Source organism: Anarhichas minor, unplaced genomic scaffold (genome assembly GCF_050575085.1).
Source record: "Anarhichas minor isolate MPS153535 unplaced genomic scaffold, ASM5057508v1 ptg000024l, whole genome shotgun sequence".
NCBI lineage: Eukaryota > Metazoa > Chordata > Actinopteri > Perciformes > Anarhichadidae > Anarhichas > Anarhichas minor.
Window position 1 is genome coordinate 172,765 of NW_027466470.1, and position 21,940 is coordinate 194,704.

The 21,940-nt window shown below is 48.6% G+C and overlaps 1 protein-coding gene across 1 annotated transcript; it reads left to right on the top strand.

The window, feature by feature from the left end:
* The first annotated feature begins 3,917 nt into the window (after positions 1-3,917).
* Positions 3,918-21,675, top strand: dhx9 (DEAH (Asp-Glu-Ala-His) box helicase 9). Its single transcript, XM_076098324.1, is given in 28 exon segments — positions 3,918-4,079; positions 4,151-4,291; positions 4,447-4,582; positions 5,209-5,453; positions 5,542-5,690; positions 7,570-7,616; positions 8,837-8,973; positions 9,067-9,156; positions 9,256-9,417; positions 9,710-9,787; positions 9,900-10,091; positions 11,503-11,644; positions 11,733-11,815; positions 11,904-12,060; positions 14,312-14,409; positions 14,493-14,706; positions 15,348-15,442; positions 15,560-15,633; positions 15,928-16,080; positions 16,197-16,357; positions 16,485-16,596; positions 16,855-17,016; positions 18,815-18,942; positions 19,035-19,264; positions 19,527-19,642; positions 20,758-20,958; positions 21,206-21,386; positions 21,388-21,675. Coding segments are annotated over 28 exon segments (3,891 nt in total). The 5' UTR covers positions 3,918-3,968; the 3' UTR covers positions 21,484-21,675.
* Positions 21,676-21,940: the final 265 nt, after the last annotated feature.

The following is a 21,940-nucleotide window of genomic DNA, read 5'->3' on the forward strand; positions in this document are numbered from 1 at the left end:
AGAGAGAACACTGACTCTGTGTCGCTGATGGAAAATGTTATAATTGATATTCATGTTAGATTCAGACTGACGTCCGGCTGCTGGAGGAGAAACGTGAGCATGAAGGAGACAAAGTGAAGCTGAAACGTGTGAGATTAGTTTATTAAAACCAGAATCAAAGCTCTCCTCTCTCCTCTCCTCTCTCTCCTCTCCTCTCCTCTCTCCTCTCATCTCTCTCCTCTCCTCTCTCCTCTCCTCTCCTCTCCTCTCTCCTCTCTCCTCTCTCCTCTCCTCTCTCCTCTCCTCTCTCCTCTCTCCTCTCCTCTCCTCTCTCCTCTCCTCTCCTCTCTCCTCTCCTCTCTCCTCTCTCCTCTCTCCTCTCTCCTCTCCTCTCCTCTCTCCTCTCCTCTCTCCTCTCTCCTCTCCTCTCTCCTCTCCTCTCTCCTCTCTCCTCTCCTCTCCTCTCTCCTCTCCTCTCTCCTCTCATCTCTCTCCTCTCCTCTCTCCTCTCCTCTCCTCTCCTCTCTCCTCTCCTCTCTCCTCTCCTCTCTCCTCTCTCCTCTCCTCTCTCCCCTCTTCTTGACCTGGAGAAAGTCCTTCATGCTTTTATCTTCTAAAGACTCCACTAACTCCCTTCATCACATACTGGCTCCTCTCTGGCTCCTCACTGGCTCCTCTCTGGCTCCTCACTGGCTCCTCTCTGGCTCCTCACTGGCTCCTCACTGGCTCCTCACTGGCTCCTCACTGGCTCCTCACTGGCTCCTCACTGGCTCCTCTCTGGCTCCTCACTGGCTCCTCTCTGGCTCCTCACTGGCTCCTCACTGGCTCCTCACTGGCTCCTCTCTGGCTCCTCTCTGGCTCCTCACTGGCTCCTCACTGGCTCCTCACTGGCTCCTCACTGGCTCCTCACTGGCTCCTCTCTGGCTCCTCACTGGCTCCTCTCTGGCTCCTCACTGGCTCCTCTCTGGCTCCTCTCTGGCTCCTCTCTGGCTCCTCACTGGCTCCTCTCTGGCTCCTCTCTGGCTCCTCACTGGCTCCTCTCTGGCTCCTCTCTGGCTCCTCACTGGCTCCTCTCTGGCTCCTCTCTGGCTCCTCACTGGCTCCTCACTGGCTCCTCTCTGGCTCCTCACTGGCTCCTCTCTGGCTCCCTGTTGGACTCTTAAAGGTCTGGCCCAACATATAAAGAGGAAATGTTGACCCCCTATGATCCAGCTGGCAGCCTCGTGACCGTGCTGATGCCTTCAGGACCCCCGGCTTTAGAACGAGCTGCCTTATGTCATTTCATTTCATTGTTTCAGATGAACTCTTACCTTAGTTTCTGTTGTTTTATAGACTTTGTTACACTTTGTAAACTCTACATAAACAAAGTTATTATTATTAAGTTAAGTTTGTATAACTTATACAACAATATAAAAGTAGTGACTTATGAAATAAATGCAAAAATAAATTAATAAAATGAGGAAATTCATTTAAATATTTAAATAAATGTGAGTGTAGACGGTCAGCTGTTCATGTTGTTCTCTGACTGAGTTTGTGTCATCGCTGTGTTAAACATTTAATCACTGAAGATTGTTTCCATCTGTAAACTGTGTCCTGAGGCTTCAGGTGAGCCAGACACACCCTGAACACACACACACACACACACACACACACACACACACACATACACACTCATTATGATCCATCACACACACCCTGTTAGTACCTGGTTACACACAAACACTTTCCTCACCGCAGACCTGCACGAATACACTGCTGCAGGCCTAATATTACTGTCTCACACACACACACACACACACACACACACACACACACACACACACACTCACACACACACACACACACACACTCACACACACACACACACACACACACACACACACACACACACACACACACACACACACACACTCACACACACACACACACACACACACACACACACACACACACACACACACACACACTCACACACTCATTCAGCCGCACCCGGCTCGTTCCTGTTGCCGTGTCAACGCCACACCCTGAACACACACACACACACACACACACACAGACACACACACACACACAGACATACACACACGCACACACACACACACACACAGACACACACACACACACACACACACACAGACACACACACACACACAGACATACACACACGCACACACACACACACACAGACACACACACACACACAGACATACACACACGCACACACACACACACACAGACACACACACACACAGACATACACACACGCACACACACACACACACAGACACACACACACACAGACATACACACACACAGACACACACACACAGACACACACGCACACACACACACACACACACTCTGCATTTCTCAGCTCTGACTTCACTCTTCAGCTCCACTAGCTGTCGCAACCGAGTACTAGTACTCCATCTGTTGTACTTTTACTCCATCTGTTGTACTTTTACTCCATCTGTTGTACTTTTACTCCATCTGTTGTACTTTCTTACTCTAACACGAGACTTCATCTCTCTGATCGAGGTGGAAGAAGTACTTGGATCTGGAGTCAAAGTACTTCATAACACCACAGTTTATAAATACTCTGTTCAATCCTGCATTTAAAAATCTGACTCAACATACAAACAAAAGTATTAGCGTAAAAATATACTTAAAGTACACTTAAAGTACTTCACTTTAAAAGTGCAGCTCATTTTAAATACTTTATATACTGCTGGTAGTTTAATCTGTAATAATACACATCATTTATTAGCTGATTAATAATCTGAATCTGTAACGTCAATCATGCAGTCGAGCAGAAGTAGAAAGTAGCAAAACAATAAGTACTCAAGTAGAGTACAAGTACCTCTAAATCTTACTTTAGTACAGTACTTGTTGTACTGTCTACATCGACATACATTTATTACTTCTTATTACACATATACTTTTACCTTTTCCTGGTATACTGTCTACCAACAACATAAATATTATTTTATAATATTTTACGCATGTTATATTTCATCCCTATATGTTTGCTGATGCACTGTTTATGTCTTATATTATTTAAATATTTTAATTGTGTGTTTTTAATTTATAGCCCACTCTGTAATTGTTGTCAATATATGACAATATGACAATAAGATAAAATGAACTGTGTTTTAAATAAACACGGATCTACATAAGGAGTAAGTTATTAAAATATATCATAAATCAAACTCATTGAGCAACAATACGTTTAATAGCAGTTCACCTCCAGACCAGAGGGGGCGCTGCTCAGGGAACCAGCTCGACCAGCGTCCAACAACAGAGAGAACGACTTCCGGTGTTTGGAGGAAACTGTTAGCTTAACTCCGCTGATTGTAAGTAATAAAGCGACTTATAATACGTTAACGTGTTTAGCATGCATCGCAATACACTGGCGGGAGAAATAATAATTTAGCACTAGCTAGCATAAAGCTAACAGTTAGCTTGTTATTTAATCTACATCGGTGTGTATGCTAAAACTAGCTTAAGCTAGCTGCAAGAAACGCTGTTTAAACCCGAGTCAACAGTTAGCGTCTTAACATTAATGCTGAAATAAACCTCGGTCGGTCTTCGTTTGTATCCTGAATCCGATAGGAACGTTTATTTAATCATACAAACATATTAAGTCACGACATTAAAGACTGGCGTGTTTACTAGAGTTAGTTAAACGTATAATATACTGATTTATAGGAGGAGTCTGGTTATGACATTCATGTCGGTGGCAGTAAATGTGCGAGATGAACTGGTTTAGGATGAACTGGTTTAGAATGAACCGGTTTTGAATGAACTGGTTTAGAATGAACCGGTTTATGAGGTCTTTCAAGACCCACGTCTAATAAACAGATAAAGTCGAACCAGGTGATGTTTATATCACTGGTCACGTTTATAATCTGACCAGCTTCACGTTTCTTTAAAAATAGTTTGTCAGCAGGTCCAACACATCCCCCCCCCCCCCCCCCCCTCAGGCCAACATGGCCGACATCAAGAACTTCCTGTATGCGTGGTGTGGGAAGAAGAAGCTGACTCCCAGCTACGACATCCGAGCTGCAGGGAACAAGAACAGGCAGAAGTTCATGTGTGAGGTGAGTTTCTGAAACACTTGTTTAACTTCTTCTACCTCCGGGTCCGTTTGTAACCTCCGACCTCTCCTCAGGTCCGTGTCGACAGCTACAACTACATCGGGATGGGGAACTCCACCAACAAGAAGGACGCTCAGACCAACGCCGCCAGAGACTTCGTCAACTACCTGGTCCGACTCGGGGAAATGAGCGCGGCGGAGGTCCCGGCTATGGGGGTCAGAACACACGGCATGGGATCTGACTTAATGCTTTTTATATCGTTTTTATATTGTTAGACGTCTGAGTTTTAAGGGTTTAGTGTCAGACATCTGAGTCTTCATGCTGCATTCAGAAGCTGTGAGTGTAAACGGCTGAAGTCTTGTTTCAACAGGTGAGCGCTCCAGGTGGAGACCAACCTGATGATGGAGGAGGAGGAGGTGGTGGTGGTGGAGAAAGAGACGGGGGCTTTGGAAGCCTCCCCTCCAGCGGTCCTCTGCCTCCTCACCTCGTATTGAAAACTGAAAAAGGTTCGAGCATCTCTCTCATAATTCATCTCTAATATCTATTTTATATTAACGTGAAAACATCTCCTTCAAACTACTGGATTTATTCTAGTTTATCACCAAAACTACATTTTACAGATGACATGTGAACACATCATGATAACGTTATAATGTACCTTCAGCCAGTACTCATGTTCACTGAGCAGAGCCTGAAGGCATCATCATGTAACTTTAAAAGGTTCTCTAAAGTGAAGTCAAAGCTTCAAGTGTTAAAGCTGCATTCTCTCTAGTGTCCACCAGGGGGCGACTCCTCTGGTTGTATAGAAGTCTATGAGAAAATGACTCTACTTCTCTCTTGATTTATTACCTCAGTAAACATTGTAAACATGAGTTTATGGTCTCAATCTCTAGTTTCAAGTCTTCTTCAATACAGCATGATGTTCATTTAGTACATTATGGTCCATTTAGAGTCAAACAGACCATAAAGCAGGGGATGCTTTAGGGCGGGGCTACACGGTGATTGACAGGTCTCTACCAGAGACGTATACGGCGTCTCTACGTCACTCCTCCTCAGTCCAGACATGGTCACTTCCTGTTCACTGGTTGGTCAGGAGACATGAAGAACGTCTAAAATATTGTGTTGTTGTTAGAAGAAGAGGGCGGCTGCAGCAGGCCGGTACCAGGAGTGACTGGACTCGGCTACTCGGGAGGAGGAAACTCTGGTTGGGGGGGAGGAGGAGGAGGAGGAGGAGCAGCAGCAGCAGCAGCAGCAGCAGGAGGAGGAGGAGGAGGAGGAGGAGGAGGAGGAGGAGGAGCAGGAGGAGGGGCTCAGTGGGACCGAGGAGCCAACCTGAAGGAGTACTATGCCAAGAGAGACGAACAGGAAGCACAAGCGGTACGATACGTCTGGTTCTTTCATCCCGGCTGAGAGTGAATCTCATAACATATTTAGAATATTCTTCTCCTCCGTCTTGTATCTCCAGACTCTGGAGTCGGAGGAGGTGGACCTGAATGCTAGTCTTCACGGTAACTGGACGCTGGAGAACGCCAAGGCTCGTCTGAACCAGTTCTTCCAGAAGGAGAAAAGCAGCGCTGAGTATAAATACAGCCAAGTGGGACCGGACCACAACAGGTCTGGACCAGAAACCAGGAAGCACACACGTGATGACATTCATACACATGTAGTATTATTATTATCTATTCATCTTTAGATGAGATGAAACTATGCTATAAAACACCAAAACATTCCCAGAATCTAAAGTGACATTTAAGAAGCATCCGACGGTGATTATTTAGTAGCACCGGTTCTGTGAGGTTCTACAGAGAACCGGTATGAAGCTGAGAAGAGGACCGTTTAATCAGGACAACTACACCGTTTATCTCACGTTTATGAGTTTCTCTTCTTCTTCTTCTGCCTCTTGTCTCTTCTTCTTCTTCTGCTGCCTCTTGTCTCTTCTTCTTCTTCTGCTGCCTCTTGTCTCTTCTTCTTCTTCTTCTGCTGCCTCTTGTCTCTTCTTCTTCTTCTTCTTCTGCTGCCTCTTGTCTCTTCTTCTTCTTCTGCTGCCTCTTGTCTCTTCTTCTTCTTCTTCTGCTGCCTCTTGTCTCTTCTTCTTCTTCTTCTGCTGCCTCTTGTCTCTTCTTCTTCTTCTGCTGCCTCTTGTCTCTTCTTCTTCTTCTTCTGCTGCCTCTTGTCTCTTCTTCTTCTTCTTCTTCTGTCTCTTCTTCTTCTGCTGCCTCTTGTCTCTTCTTCTTCTTCTTCTGCTGCCTCTTGTCTCTTCTTCTTCTTCTTCTGCTGCCTCTTGTCTCTTCTTCTTCTTCTGCTGCCTCTTGTCTCTTCTTCTTCTTCTTCTACTGCCTCTTGTCTCTTCTTCTTCTTCTTCTGCTGCCTCTTGTCTCTTCTTCTTCTGCTGCCTCTTGTCTCTTCTTCTTCTTCTTCTGCTGCCTCTTGTCTCTTCTTCTTCTTCTGCTGCCTCTTGTCTCTTCTTCTTCTTCTTCTGCTGCCTCTTGTCTCTTCTCTTTGTTCTTCCTTTATTCTGCCGCCTCCTCGTCTGCTGCTTCCTCTGCCCGGTTCTTTATAAGTTTCCCTCCTCAGATCAGCTGATGTGGTGCTCTGTGAAGCGAGTGGGTTGCTAGTTGAAATCCCTCCGTGGTGCTTTAGATGTGGGTCAGGATGTTCCTGTATGTTTTTCTGCTGGACTGCTGTAAACAGAGACCTCCGGAGTGTGTCGGCTACACCAGAGAGATCTCACTGTCTGATTGTTCCACATGTAACCAACCAGAGAACCAGAGAACCAGAGAACCATGTTAAAGGAATCTAGTTCAGCTGTTAAGACCAAAACTATCTGATCACATAGATGTTTGAAGTTTATACCCAAATATCTTTATTATTATTCACCTTTTTCTTGCCTTCTTCTTCTTCTTCTTTTGTCTCTTCTTGTTCTTCTGCCTCTGTCTCTTCTTCCTCTTCTCTCTTCTCTCTTCTTCTTCCTCTTCTCTCTTCTTTCTTCTGTTTCTTCTTCAGAACGACGTAGTTGAATCATGATGAAATGATATTAATATTTAACCTGCGTTCAACCCTTTAATCACATGCATTCACACATTTCAAACTGTTGGTGTGTTATTACACGTGGTCGTAGGACATGACTCAGTGTAAAGCTCTTAGCTGGTGAAGAGGACACGGGTTGAATATCTAGGAGACAGAGGAGTCTCCTGCCTCCTCTAGAGGACACAGAGGAGACACCAGAGATCAGAACCACCCTGAAGACAAAGACATGGGTCAGCGTTTAGGTGCACTAAAGCTGTCCCATGGAGCGGCTCAGTGGAGGAGTCTGGTTGTGATTTCTGGTGTCTCGCTGTGTCACCGCAGGGCCCCAAAGTCCAGGCAGAAAAACATACAGGTGTCCTCCTGAGAGCACGACAGGTGAGTCCACCGTCTCCGAGCTTTTATTCTGGAAAGAAACGAAGGGCGAACAGGAAGTGAAGCTGTGTGATGTTTGTGTTTGTGTCTGCAGGAGCTTCATCGCAGAGATGACGCTGTTTGTGAGGCAGCTCGGCAGAAGTAAGAAATGTATACACTGTGTGTGTGTGTGTATACATACATATATATATGTGTGTATATATGTATGTGTGTATATGTATATATATATATATATATATATGTGTAATGTATATATATATATATATATATATATGTGTAATGTATATATATATATATATATATATATGTGTAATATATATATATATATATATATATGTGTATATATACATGTGTGTATATACATGTGTGTATATACATGTGTGTATATACATGTGTGTATATACATGTGTGTATATACATGTGTGTATATACATGTGTGTATATACATGTGTGTATATACATGTGTGTATATACATGTGTGTATATACATGTGTGTATATACATGTGTGTATATACATGTGTGTATATACATGTGTGTATATACACGTGTGTATATACACATGTGTATATATACATGTGTATATATACATGTGTATATACACATGTATATATACATGTGTATATATACATGTGTGTATATACATGTGTATATACATGTGTATATACATGTGTATATACATATGTGTGTATACACATGTGTGTGTATACACACATATGTATATACACACATGTATATACACACATGTGTATACACACACATATGTGTGTATACACATGTGTGTATATACATGTGTGTATATACATGTGTGTATATACATGTGTGTATATACATGTGTGTATATACATGTGTGTGTATATACATATGTGTGTATATACATATGTGTATACATATGTATATATGTGTGTGTGTATATACATATGTGTATATATATGTGTATATACATATGTGTATATATATGTGTATATACATATGTGTATATATATGTGTGTATATACATATGTGTATATATATGTGTATATACATATGTGTATATACATATGTGTATATACATATGTGTATATACATATGTGTATATACATATGTGTGTGTGTGTATACACGTGTGTGTATACACGTGTGTGTATGTATATGTGTATATATATGTGTATATATATGTGTATATACATACATACTGTAGATGATATTCTGTAAACAACACAAACACCCATTTACATTCACTAAAGTACTACAGCTCAGAGGTACATGTACTGTACTACAGCTCAGGGGTACATGTCGTACTTTGTACTGTACTACAGCTCAGGGGTACATGTCGTACTTTGTACTGTACTACAGCTCAGGGGTACATGTTGTACTTTGTACAGGGATCACAGCTCGAGAGCACGGCTCCAACAAGAAGCTGGCGGCTCAGTCGTGCGCTCTGTCTCTGGTGCGTCAGCTGTACCACCTCGGGGTCCTGGAGGCGTTCTCCGGAGTCACCAAGAAGAAGGAGGGAGAAACCGTAAGCCGGCTGCATCGGTTCAAACCGGCAAACAGGTTTCCTGCTCAGTGATTCGATGTTTTCACTGTGTGATGTCATGTGTTTACTGTCCAGCTGGAGGCGTTCGAGGTCAACGTGTCTCCAGACCTCCAGCAGCAGCTCGCCAACGTCGTCCAGCAGCTCGGAGTCCACATCCCTCCTCCTGTGAGTCTCCAGAGCTGAGCCCCGATCAGTGTGTTGGATCCGTCTTAAGGGGCAAATATAATGTGGAGCTTCTAACTGGGTTCTTGTGGTCCTGTCCAGCCCGCAGACCCCTCCGACTCGGTGTCTCTGATTCAGGGGAAGTTGGCGACGTTTGAGCCGTCGCAGCGTCAAAGCGGAGCCGGGGTCGTCCCCTGGTCGCCTCCGCAGGTCAACTGGAACCCCTGGACCAGCAGCAACATCGACGAGGGGCCGCTGGCCTACGTGAGTCTTTGTCCTTTCACTTAAAGTACTGGAGAGGCCTTTATATTTGTATTGGTGTCATTGATATTTATGGACAGATATTCAGTTCACTAATGAATCACTACAGGTGGTTTACAGACCAGCAGGTGCTTCAGGAGGACCTATAAAGCCCTTCTATGTTGATGTTTAATATACTATGACAGGAGTATCAGTATGTAGTGGGGATTTGGGTCAGACAATGATCGGGGCAATAGGATCCTGGTAGTGTGTCCTCTGGCTGCTCTGTGGTGATGTCACCATGTTTTGTACTCAGTGCACTCCGGAGCAGATCAGCAGCGACCTGCAGGATGAGCTGATGTACCAACTGGAACATGACGAGAACCTGCAGAAGGTCAGCCTGGTTTCCTCTTCTTCTCTCTTTCTCCTCCTCTTCGTCTTCCTCCTCCTCCTCTTCTTCTACATGTTATATTCAGCAGAGCTATGTTCCTCCTCCTGTGGTTCAGGTCCTGTCAGAACGCGAGCAGCTGCCGGTGAAGCGTTTTGAGGAGGACATCCTGTCCGCGGTGGAGAACAACGCGGTGGTGATCATCAGAGGAGCGACAGGCTGCGGTAAAACCACTCAGGTTCCTCAGTACATCCTGGACCGCTTCATCAAGACCGGAAGAGCCTCCCACTGCAACATCGTGGTCACGCAGGTAACACTCCTCGTCCAATCACAGAGCCCCGTTCAGCTACACCTGCAGGAGCTCAAATCATGACACCTCCTTCACCTCCGTGTCCTCTCTCACCTCCTTCACCTCCTCTCCTCTCCTCCCTCACCTCCTCTCCTCCTTCACCTCCATGTCCTCTCTCACCTCCTTACCTCCCTGTCCTCCCTCACCTCCCTGTCCTCCCTCACCTCCTTCACCTCCGTGTCCTCTCTCACCTCCTTCACCTCCTCTCCTCCCTCACCTCCTCTCCTCCCTCACCTCCTCTCCTCCTCTCCTCCTCACCTCCTCTCCCCCCTCACCTCCCTCTCCTCCCTCACCTCCTCTCCCCCCTCACCTCCCTCTCCTCCCTCACCTCCTCTCCTCCCTCACCTCCGTGTCCTCTCTCACCTCCTTCACCTCCTCCTCCCTCACCTCCTCTCCTCCCTCACCTCCCTCTCCTCCCTCATCTCCTCACCTCCCTGTCCTCCCTCACCTCCCTGTCCTCCCTCACCTCCTCTCCTCCATGTCCTCCCTCACCTCCCTCTCCTCCTCACCTCCTTCACCTCCATGTCCTCTCTCACCTCCCTGTCCTCCCTCACCTCCTCTCCTCACCTCCTCTCCTCTCTCACCTCCTCACCTCCATGTCCTCTCTCACCTCCTCACCTCCCGCTCCTCCTCACCTCCTTCACCTCCATGTCCTCTCTCACCTCCCTCACCTCCGTGTCCTCTCTCACCTCCTCACCTCCCTCACCTCCATGTCCTCTCTCACCTCCCTCTCCTCCTCACCTCCTCTCCTCCTCACCTCCCTCTCTCCTCACCTCCTTCACCTCCCTCTCCTCCTCACCTCCTTCACCTCCTCTCCTCTCTCACCTCCTCTCCTCTCTCACCTCCTCTCCTCCCTCACCTCCATGTCCTCTCTCACCTCCCTCTCCTCCTTCACCTCCCTCTCCTCACCTCCTTCACCTCCCTCTCCTCTTCACCTCCATGTCCTCCTCACCTCCCTCACCTCCATGTCCTCTCTCACCTCCCTCTCCTCCTCTCCTCCCTGTCCTCCCTCACCTCCCTCTCCTCCTCACCGCCTCACCTCCCTCTCCTCCTTCACCTCCCTCTCCTCACCTCCTTCACCTCCCTCTCCTCCTCACCTCCTTCACCTCCCTCTCCTCCTCACCTCCTTCACCTCCCTCTCCTCCTCACCTCCCTCACCTCCATGTCCTCTCTCACCTCCCTCTCCTCCTCTCCTCCTCTCCTCCCTCACCTCCCTCTCCTCCTCACCGCCTCACCTCCCTCGACACCAGACTCCATTCACAGTCCTGTTGAGCCTCTGAGGACTCAGGAGGTGCGGTTGAACCATGTTCATGTCCGTACAGTGAGCTAGATGAACAATAGGAGGTGAACACATGAACTCTGGTCCCTGCAGCCCAGACGGATCAGCGCCGTGTCGGTGGCCGAGCGGGTCGCCTACGAGAGAGGAGAGGACGTCGGGAAGAGCTGCGGCTACAGCGTCCGCTTCGAGTCCGTCCTCCCTCGACCGCACGCCAGCGTCCTCTTCTGCACCGTGGGTACGTAGCCGGGAGGAGCGCCAGGCTAACGTTAGCTCTCTACATTAACCTGCGGACGTGTTGACAGGTGTGTGTTTCCGTGTTTCAGGTGTTTTGCTGCGGAAGCTCGAAGCGGGAATCCGAGGAATCAGTCACGTGATCGTTGATGAGATCCACGAGAGAGACATCAACGTGAGTTCATGTGTAGTGTGTAGAGGGTTCACATGGGTCCGGTCTAGACCTGGACCTGGTCTGACCCTCTGTGTGTGTGTCTCTGCAGACGGACTTCCTGATGGTGGTCCTCAGGGACGTGGTCCAGGCCTACCCGCAGGTCCGCATCATCCTCATGTCGGCCACCATCGACACCACCATGTTCAGAGAGTACTTCTTCAACTCGCCCGTCATCGAGGTGTTCGGACGCACCTTCACTGTTCAAGGTACCTCTCACCTCCTGACCTCCTCACCCTCCTGACCTCCTCACCCTCCTGACCTCCTCACCCTCCTGACCTCCTCACCCTCCTGACCTCCTCACCCTCATGACCTCCTCACCCTCATGACCTCCTCACCCTCCTGACCTCCTCACCCTCATGACCTCCTCACCCTCCTGACCTCCTCACCCTCATGACCTCCTCACCCTCCTGAACTCCTCACCCTCCTGACCTCCTCACCCTCCTGACCTCCTCACCCTCCTGACTTCCTCACCCTCCTGACCTCCTCACCCTCCTGACCTCCTCACCCTCCTGACTTCCTCACCCTCCTGACCTCCTCACCCTCCTGACTTCCTCACCCTCCTGACCTCCTCACCCTCATGACCTCCTCACCCTCATGACCTCCTCACCCTCCTGACCTCCTCACCCTTATGACCTCCTCACCCTCCTGACCTCCTCACCCTCATGACCTCCTCACCCTCCTGACCTCCTCACCCTCCTGACTTCCTCACCCTCCTGACCTCCTCACCCTCCGGACCTCCTCACCCTCCTGACCTCCTCACCCTCCTGACTTCCTCACCCTCCTGACCTCCTCACCCTCATGACCTCCTCACCCTCCTGACCTCCTCACCCTCATGACCTCCTCACCCTCATGACCTCCTCAACCTCCTGACCTCCTCAACCTCCTGACCTCCTCAACCTCCTGACCTCCTCAACCTCCTGACCTCCTCAACCTCCTGACCTCCTCACCCTCATGACCTCCTCACCCTCATGACCTCCTCACCCTCATGACCTCCTCACCCTCCTGACCTCCTGACCTCCTCACCCTCCTGACCTCACCCTCATGACCTCCTCACCTCCTCACCCTCATGACCTCCTCACCCTCCTCACCCTCATGACCTCCTGACCTCCTCACCCTCATGACCTCCTCACCCTCCTGACCTCCTCACCCTCATGACCTCCTCACCCTCATGACCTCCTCACCCTCCTGACCTCCTCACCCTCCTGACCTCCTCACCCTCCTGACCTCCTCACCCTCCTGACTTCCTCACCCTCCTGACCTCCTCACCCTCATGACCTCCTCACCCTCATGACCTCCTCACCCTCCTGACCTCCTCACCCTCCTGACCTCCTCACCCTCCTGACCTCCTCACCCTCATGACCTCCTCACCCTCCTGACCTCCTCACCCTCCTGACCTCCTCACCCTCCTGACCTCCTCACCCTCCTGACTTCCTCACCCTCCGGACCTCCTCACCCTCCGGACCTCCTCACCCTCCTGACCTCCTCACCCTCCTGACCTCCTCACCCTCCTGACCTCCTCACCCTCCTGACCTCCTCACCCTCCTGACTTCCTCACCCTCCTGACCTCCTCACCCTCCTGACCTCCTCACCCTCATGACCTCCTCAACCTCCTGACCTCCTCACCCTCATGACCTCCTCACCCTCATGACCTCCTCACCCTCCTGACCTCCTGACCTCCTCACCCTCCTGACCTCACCCTCATGACCTCCTCACCTCCTCACCCTCATGACCTCCTCACCCTCATGACCTCCTGACCTCCTCACCCTCATGACCTCCTCACCCTCCTGACTTCCTCACCCTCCTGACCTCCTCACCCTCATGACTTCCTCACCCTCCTGACCTCCTCACCCTCCTGACTTCCTCACCCTCCTGACCTCCTCACCCTCCTGACTTCCTCACCCTCCTGACCTCCTCACCCTCATGACCTCCTCACCCTCATGACCTCCTCACCTCCTCACCCTCATGACCTCCCTCACCCTCATGACCTCCCTCACCCACATGACCTCCTCACCCTCCTGACCTCCTCACCCTCCTGACCTCCTCACCCTCCTGACTTCCTCACCCTCCTGACTTCCTCACCCTCCGGACCTCCTCACCCTCCTGACCTCCTCACCCTCATGACCTCCCTCACCCACATGACCTCCTCACCCTCCTGACCTCCTCACCCTCCTGACCTCCTCACCCTCCTGACCTCCTCACCCTCATGACCTCCTCACCCTCATGACATCCTCACCTCTTCACCTCCCTCACCTCCTCACCTCCAGATTCTGGATCATGATGGCCGATATGTATACTTGTAAGAGTTGAGGAGGATCCAGATAACTTCTGTTCTAAAGATAAACTACATATTAATGAGGATTGTTAGACGTAGTGTTTAGATGTTTAATCACGATTAAGTCTCCAAATAAACAAAACCTTGAGACCACGACAACAATAAAAACTAACTTTGTGTTACAGAGTATTTCCTGGAGGATTGCATCCAGATGACCAACTTCGTCCCTCCACCAATGGACCGCAAGAAGAAGGACAAAGACGAGGAGGGAGGAGAGGAGGACGTAAGGAACCTCTGCAGCTCAGTGAGGCCCAGAACACCAACGCATCCCCACAGAAAGACAGAAGGTGTTGTTCTCTGTTTCAGACCAACTGTAACGTGACGTGTGGGCCGGAGTACACGGCGGAGACCAAGCGCTCCATGTCTCAGATCAACGAGAAGGAGACGTCCTTCGAGCTGGTGGAGGCTCTGCTGAGGTACGTGGAGACGCTGCAGGTGGCCGGAGCCGTGCTCGTCTTCCTGCCCGGCTGGAACCTCATCTTCTCCATGCAGAGACACCTGGAGACCAACCCGCACTTTGGTACGTCACAAACCCCTCAGTAGAGTACACCTCTCTACTGCACTGGATACAAGTACTTACAGTATTAATAATGACGTGCTGAAAGCCAGAGGCAGGTGTTAACATCCTGTACTGCAGTAAAAGTACTAATACCACACTGTAAAAGTAAAGGTCCCACATTCAAAACTGAAGTAAAAGTATATAAAAGTAGAATGTCTACCTCTGAGGTGTAGTACAGTAGAGAGTACAATATGTACCTCTGAGGTGTAGTACAGTAGAGAGTACAATGTGTACCTCTGAGGTGTAGTACAGTAGAGAGTACAATGTGTACCTCTGAGGTGTAGTACAGTAGAGAGTACAACGTGTACCTCTGAGGTGTAGTACAGTAGAGAGTACAATGTGTACCTCTGAGGTGTAGTACAGTAGAGAGTACAACGTGTACCTCTGAGGTGTAGTACAGTAGAGAGTACAATGTGTACCTCTGAGGTGTAGTACAGTAGAGAGTACAATGTGTACCTCTGAGGTGTAGTACAGTAGAGAGTACAATGTGTACCTCTGAGGTGTAGTACAGTAGAGAGTACAATGTGTACCTCTGAGGTGTAGTACAGTAGAGAGTACAACGTGTACCTCTGAGAGTTAATATGTCTTGTATTTGTTTCCAGGAAGTAGCCGGTACCGGATCATGCCGCTCCACTCGCAGATCCCCAGAGAGGAGCAGAGGAGGGTGTTTGAACCGGTTCCAGACAACATCAGGAAGGTCAGAGACTAGAACCTGAAACCTGTTTCAACTGGTTCAGTGGGATTCAAACCAACAACCTGTTTTTATTTACATGACAGTTTACTTCTTCTGTTTTCAATTATGTTTAATCTGCAGGTGATTCTATCGACCAACATCGCAGAGACCAGCATCACCATCAACGATGTGGTCTACGTCATCGACTCCTGCAAGTAAGGGTCCTGAGGTGGACCACATGTCCCGGTCTAAAGAGGACCCTGTCCTCCTTGTTTGTGTCCTGATGTAGACCGCATGTCCCGGTCTAAAGAGGACCATGTCCTCCTTGTTTGTGTCCTGATGTAGACCACATGTCCCGGTCTAAAGAGGACCCTGTCCTCCTTGTTTGTGTCCTGATGTAGACCACATGTCCCGGTCTAAAGAGGACCCTGTCCTCCTTGTTTGTGTCCTGATGTAGACCACTTGTCCCGGTCTAAAAAGGACCCTGTCCTCCTTGTTTGTCCCCTCAGACAGAAGGTGAAGCTCTTCACGTCCCACAACAACATGACTAACTACGCCACCGTCTGGGCCTCAAAGACCAACCTGGAGCAGAGAAAAGGTCGAGCTGGAAGAGTCAGAGCCGGGTTCTGTTTCCACCTCTGCAGCAGAGCTCGATTCGAGAAGTAAGACCTCCTTATGTACCCCCCAGACCTCCTCACACCTCCTTCTCACACCTCTCACCTCCTGACACCTCCTTCTCACACTTCCTCACTCTTCTTACCTCCTCCTCTCTCTCCAGGCTGGAGACCCACATGACTCCAGAGATCTTCAGGACTCCTCTACATGAAGTCTCTCTGAGCATCAAGCTGCTGAGACTCGGAGCCATCGGTCACTTCCTGTCTAAAGCCATCGAACCTCCGCCACTGGACGCCGTGATCGAGGCCGAGCACACTCTGAGAGGTACAGAACTCAAACGTACCGCGTTATGATGTAAACCCTGAACACACTTTGAGAGGTACAGAACTCAAACGTACCGCGTTATGATGTAACCCCTGAACAGAACTAATAAGTGTAACTGTTCCTTTAGAGCTGGACGCTCTGGACACCAACGATGAACTCACTCCTCTGGGACGGATTCTGGCTCGACTCCCCATCGAGCCTCGTCTGGGAAAGATGATGATCATGGGCTGTATCTTCCAGTAAGGTCTTCTAGTTGTTGTTGTTCTTCCTGTTCTTCTTCCTGTTGTTGTTGTTCTTCCTGTTCTTCTTCCTGTTGTTGTTGTTCTTCCTGTTCTTCTTCCTGTTCTTGTTGTTCTTCCTGTTCTTCTTCTTGTTCTTGTTCTTCTTCTTGTTCTTCCTGTTCTTGTTCTTCCTGTTCTTCTTCTTCTTGTTCGTCTTCGTCGTCGTCGTCGTCGTTGTCGTTGTTGTAGTAGTAGTAAACCAATGTCTCCCTCTAGTGTTGGAGACGCCATGTGCACCGTCTCTGCCGCCTCTTGTTTCCCGGAGCCCTTCGTCAGTGAGGGGAAACGTCTCGGCTTCGTTCACAGAAACTTCTCCGGCAGCCGGTTCTCTGACCACGTGGCCCTGCTCTCCGTCTTCCAGGCGTGGGACGACGTCAGGTCTGTGGGGTTTTAGTTTTTAACAAATAATTAGCTCCACATCAGAAGAGAGGTCCTTTGTTAATAGACTAACGATACTAGGGCTCTTATCAGTTCTTCTCTAAGAGAAGAATCCACGTTTCTTCATTATTCTTGTCTGTAAACAGATAATATTTCTTAAGCAGCAACACAAGAAGTTCTAAAATCTTCCAGAGGAGTGTTCTCTGTGTCTAGTGAGTCACATGTCAGCTGGTTTATTACAGCTCGATGAACACTTACTTTAATCACAATAAACTTGATCAGTGCTATGCTAAGCTAACATTGTAGCCGCTCCATCAACACTCAACATATCGTCATTTAATTAGTGTCTCCTAATAAATCATAGAACTTCTAACATCGTCTTTTAATTTCACGTTTTTCTATCTGCAGTTCACCTCTGAGCCACACGAGGGCGCCTGAGTGCTGTACAGTCTGTAGAACAGAATCTAATATGAAGGACAGAGACACAACGCTGTGATTTATTAAACCTATAGAACGAGGAGACGTGGAAACGACTCTTCTCTTGATTCATGTGTTCATAGATGAAGTCTGTCGTGAACGAGGTCGAGATGTTTTTCTTTTTAAAGAAGTTTGTAAAACACTGTTTTTAAAATAAACTATTTTTTTAATCTAAAGAAATAGTAAAAAATATTTAGTTTTGTTTGTTTTTCATCAAAACAAATGATATATTAGTGCTGGGCAACTTATCGCGTTATTATCGCGTTAACGCATTAATTAATTAACGTTGACAATTATTTTATCGCGCATTAACGCAGTTTTTTTTGAATGCAATACACACCGTTGATGCAGCAAATCACCCAAACAAACGGTGGAGGAAGTCTTGAGACTACGTTGATGCAGCGTGTGGGAGAAGTAGAGATAAACTAAAGCAACACAAGCTAACAGATGCTACAGAGAAGTGGAGACAAACTGCATGTTAGTGTTGTGGAAGATGTCGGTCTGAGGAACGTTCTCAAGGTGCGTTCGCGTCACGTTTGGTGTGAACGCAGCTTTAGGATCTCAACGAATGACGTCACGTATGAGCCTCAAGACGCACCGTCACCAGAAGAACACACGAGTTGTGTTAAAGCGACGGCGTTACAACGTGCAGCAGCTGCTGCTCTCACTGGAGACTACTGGACATCACTGGGTCACCTTCATCACCTCTGAGTTACAGCATCATAGTGATGAAGAGTAGAGCTGGGTCACCTTCATCACCTCTGAGTTACAGCATCATAGTGATGAAGAGTAGAGCTGGGTCACCTTCATCACCTCAGTAATGCTCACAAGGTTCCTGTTCTGATCGTGGCTCTGGACTCTGAGGGTAACCAGTGCGTTGATGCCCCGCGGCAAACAGCTCTGCTTTTATATTTGATTTGATTACATTAATGTTTAAGTTGAGATTTACAGGAATCATTATAACTGTGTTATAACTGTTGCTGTGTGAAGAGAACACTGCTGCTAACAACAACCTGATGTGTTTAAAGTGTTTACACACAATGTTACTGACCTTTGTTCATATAGCAGTACTTTCAAAATAATAATCTTTTTTTTTTTTTTTTTAAGCAAAGAAATATATATTTAAATTAAGGAAATTATACAAAATAAATACATAAATACAGTGGGTAGGATTCATCCTCAGGGGACCATGATTGTGTGTCTTTGTGGATCATTGTTGTCTTGGAATCATTTAGATATTCTGCTTCCACATGAGGACGAGGTGACGGACAGCTCAGTGCGCTTCAGTAACGGCGTGTTGTTGTTGTTGTTTCCTACTCAGGATCAACGGCGAGGACGCTGAGATCCGTTTCTGTGAACACAAACGTCTCAACATGTCCACTCTGAGGATGACCTGGGAGGCCAAAGTCCAGCTGAAGGAGATCCTGGTCAACTCTGGATTCCCTGAAGGTACCTGAACGCACCTCCAGGAAGAAGGATCCTCCTGCCTGGTCCTGGTCCTCATCATCTGACCTCCCGTCCCTCTTTCTGTCCCCCGTCAGAGTGTCTCATGACCCAGATGTTCAACACGGTGGGACCCGACAACAACCTGGACGTGGTGGTGTCTCTGCTGACCTTCGGCTCGTACCCCAACGTGTGCTTCCACAAAGAGAAGAGGAAAATCCTGACCACCGAGGGGCGCAACGCCCTCATCCACAAGTCCTCTGTCAACTGTCCCTTCAGCAGCCACGACATGAGCTACCCGTCTCCGTTCTTCGTCTTCAGCGAGAAGGTGAAGAGGAGATATGCTATTATTATTACAGATGTTTATGAAACGCATTATCAGTGGAGGAACTCCACAGAAGAGCTGCTCTGGAGGCTGAAACAAGTCTGTTTGTTTACATTCATATTCAGATTCATTCCACATTCAGAGAGCAATGATTACTTTGATCCGTCACATATCTTCAGGAGACGATGATCGTATGTTCTAGTAATAGTTCTGTGAAAGGACATCAAGCTGTGTTTATTTAACCGAGTGTGTTTCTGTGTCTCAGATTCGAACCCGGGCGATCTCGGCTAAAGGGATGACTCTGGTCAGTCCTCTGCAGCTGCTGCTGTTCGCCTGCAAGAAGATCAGCTCCAACGGAGACGTGGTGGAGCTGGACGACTGGTGAGAAAGCTGCAGGCTGACGTAGAGCTGCAGGCTGACGTAGAGCTGCAGGCTGACGTAGAGCTGCAGGCTGACGTAGAGCTGCCGGCTGGCGTAGAGCTGCCGGCTGGCGTAGAGCTGCCGGCTGGCGTAGAGCTGCCGGCTGGCGTAGAGCTGCAGGCTGACGTAGAGCTGCCGGCTGACGTAGAGCTGCCGGCTGACGTAGAGCTGACCTAGAGCTGCAGGCTGACGTAGAGCTGACGTAGAGCTGACCTAGAGCAGCAGGCTGACGTAGAGCTGCCTAGAGCTGCAGGCTGACGTAGAGCTGCAGGCTGACGTAGAGCTGACGTAGAGCTGCAGGCTGATGTAGAGCTGACTTAGAGCTGCAGGCTGACGTAGAGCTGCAGGCTGACCTAGAGCTGACTTAGAGCTGCAGGCTGACGTAGAGCTGCAGGCTGACATAGAGCTGCAGGCTGACGTAGAGCTGCAGGCTGACCTAGAGCTGACCTAGAGCTGCAGGCTGACGTAGAGCTGACGTAGAGCTGCAGACTGACCATAGAGCTGACGTAGAGCTGCAGGCTGACGTAGAGCTGACTTAGAGCTGCAGGCTGATGTAGAGCTGACCTAGAGCTGCAGACTGATGTAGAGCTGACCTAGAGCTGCAGGCTGACGTAGAGCTGACGTAGAGCTGCAGGCTGGCGTAGAGCTGACCTAGAGCTGCAGACTGATGTAGAGCTGACCTAGAGCTGCAGGCTGACGTAGAGCTGACGTAGAGCTGCAGGCTGACGTAGAGCTGCAGGCTGACATAGAGCTGCAGGCTGACCTTGAGCTGACCTAGAGCTGCAGGCTGACCTAGAGCTGCAGACTGATGTAGAGCTGCAAACTGACGTAGACCTGACCTAGAGCTGCAGACTGACCTAGAGCTGACCTAGAGCTGCAGACTGACCTGTAGCTGACCTAGAGCTGCAGACTGACCTATAGCTGACCTAGAGCTGCAGACTGACCTAGAGCTGACCTAGAGCTGCAGGCTGACGTAGAGCTGCAGGCTGACGTAGAGCTGCAGACTGACCTAGAGCTGACGTAGAGCTGCAGTCCGACAGGAAGTGAGTGGTGACCTATCACAATACTGTGTGCAGGATCAAACTGAGGATTCCTCACGAGGTGGCAGGTGGCATCGCTGCTCTGAGGGCAGGACTGGAGGCTCTGGTGGTGGAGGTCACCAAAGACCCAGAATACATCAGACAGTTAGACCAGAACAACCAGCAGCTGCTGAACCTCATCAGACTCGCATCAAAACCATCAGCTGCTGGACTCAACATGATGAGCAGCAACCAGAGGTACAGACACAGAGACACACACAGACACACACAGACACAGACACACACACACACAGAGACACACAGACACACACACACACACACACAGACACACACACACACAGAGACACACACAGACACAGACGCAGACACACAGACACACACAGAGACAGACAGACACAGAGACACACACAGAGACAGACACACACACACACACAGAGACACACACAGAGACACGCACACTCTGATTATTCTTCTTCTTCTACAGGATGGGAGACGGTCCTCGACCTCCAAAGATGGCACGCTTTGATGGAGGAGGAGGAGGGCGGGGCTATAGAGGAGGATATGGAGGAGGAGGAGGTGGGTATAGAGGAGGAGGAGGAGGAGGAGGAGGAGGTGGGTATAGAGGAGGAGGAGAAGGAGGGTACAGGGGAGGAGGGTACAGGGGAGGGGGGGGGAGGAGGAGGAGGAGGGTACAGGGGAGGTGGAGGATATGGAGGAGGAGGAGGGTATAGGGGAGGTGGGGGCTACAGAGGAGGTTATTAACATGGAGGAGGGGGAGGAGAAGGAGGTCATTAACCTCCTGACAGCGTTTTATTTCATCTCCAGAAACGATGAAAAGAATCGATGTGATCTGGATTTCTTCTAAGGTTTAGTGACAGATGATGATGATGATGATTCATGTGTAAGGAATGTGTTTGTTTTTTGTCAACAATAAAACCTTCAGATCACAACCGACTGAATTATTATTTTATTTCATAAGTAAAATCCACAAAACTTCAGTTTAAAAACAGTCAAGTCCATCCAGCACCTAAACGCACCACGGCACCTGAACGCACCACGGCACTACTTATTATTTACACTATTATTTTTATTATTTGTCCAACTATTTTTATTACTACTATCATTAATATAAATATCATTATTACTGGTATTGTCGTTATTAATACTATTTACTACTATTGTTATTATTATTACCACTAGTGGTAGTGTTGTTGTTATT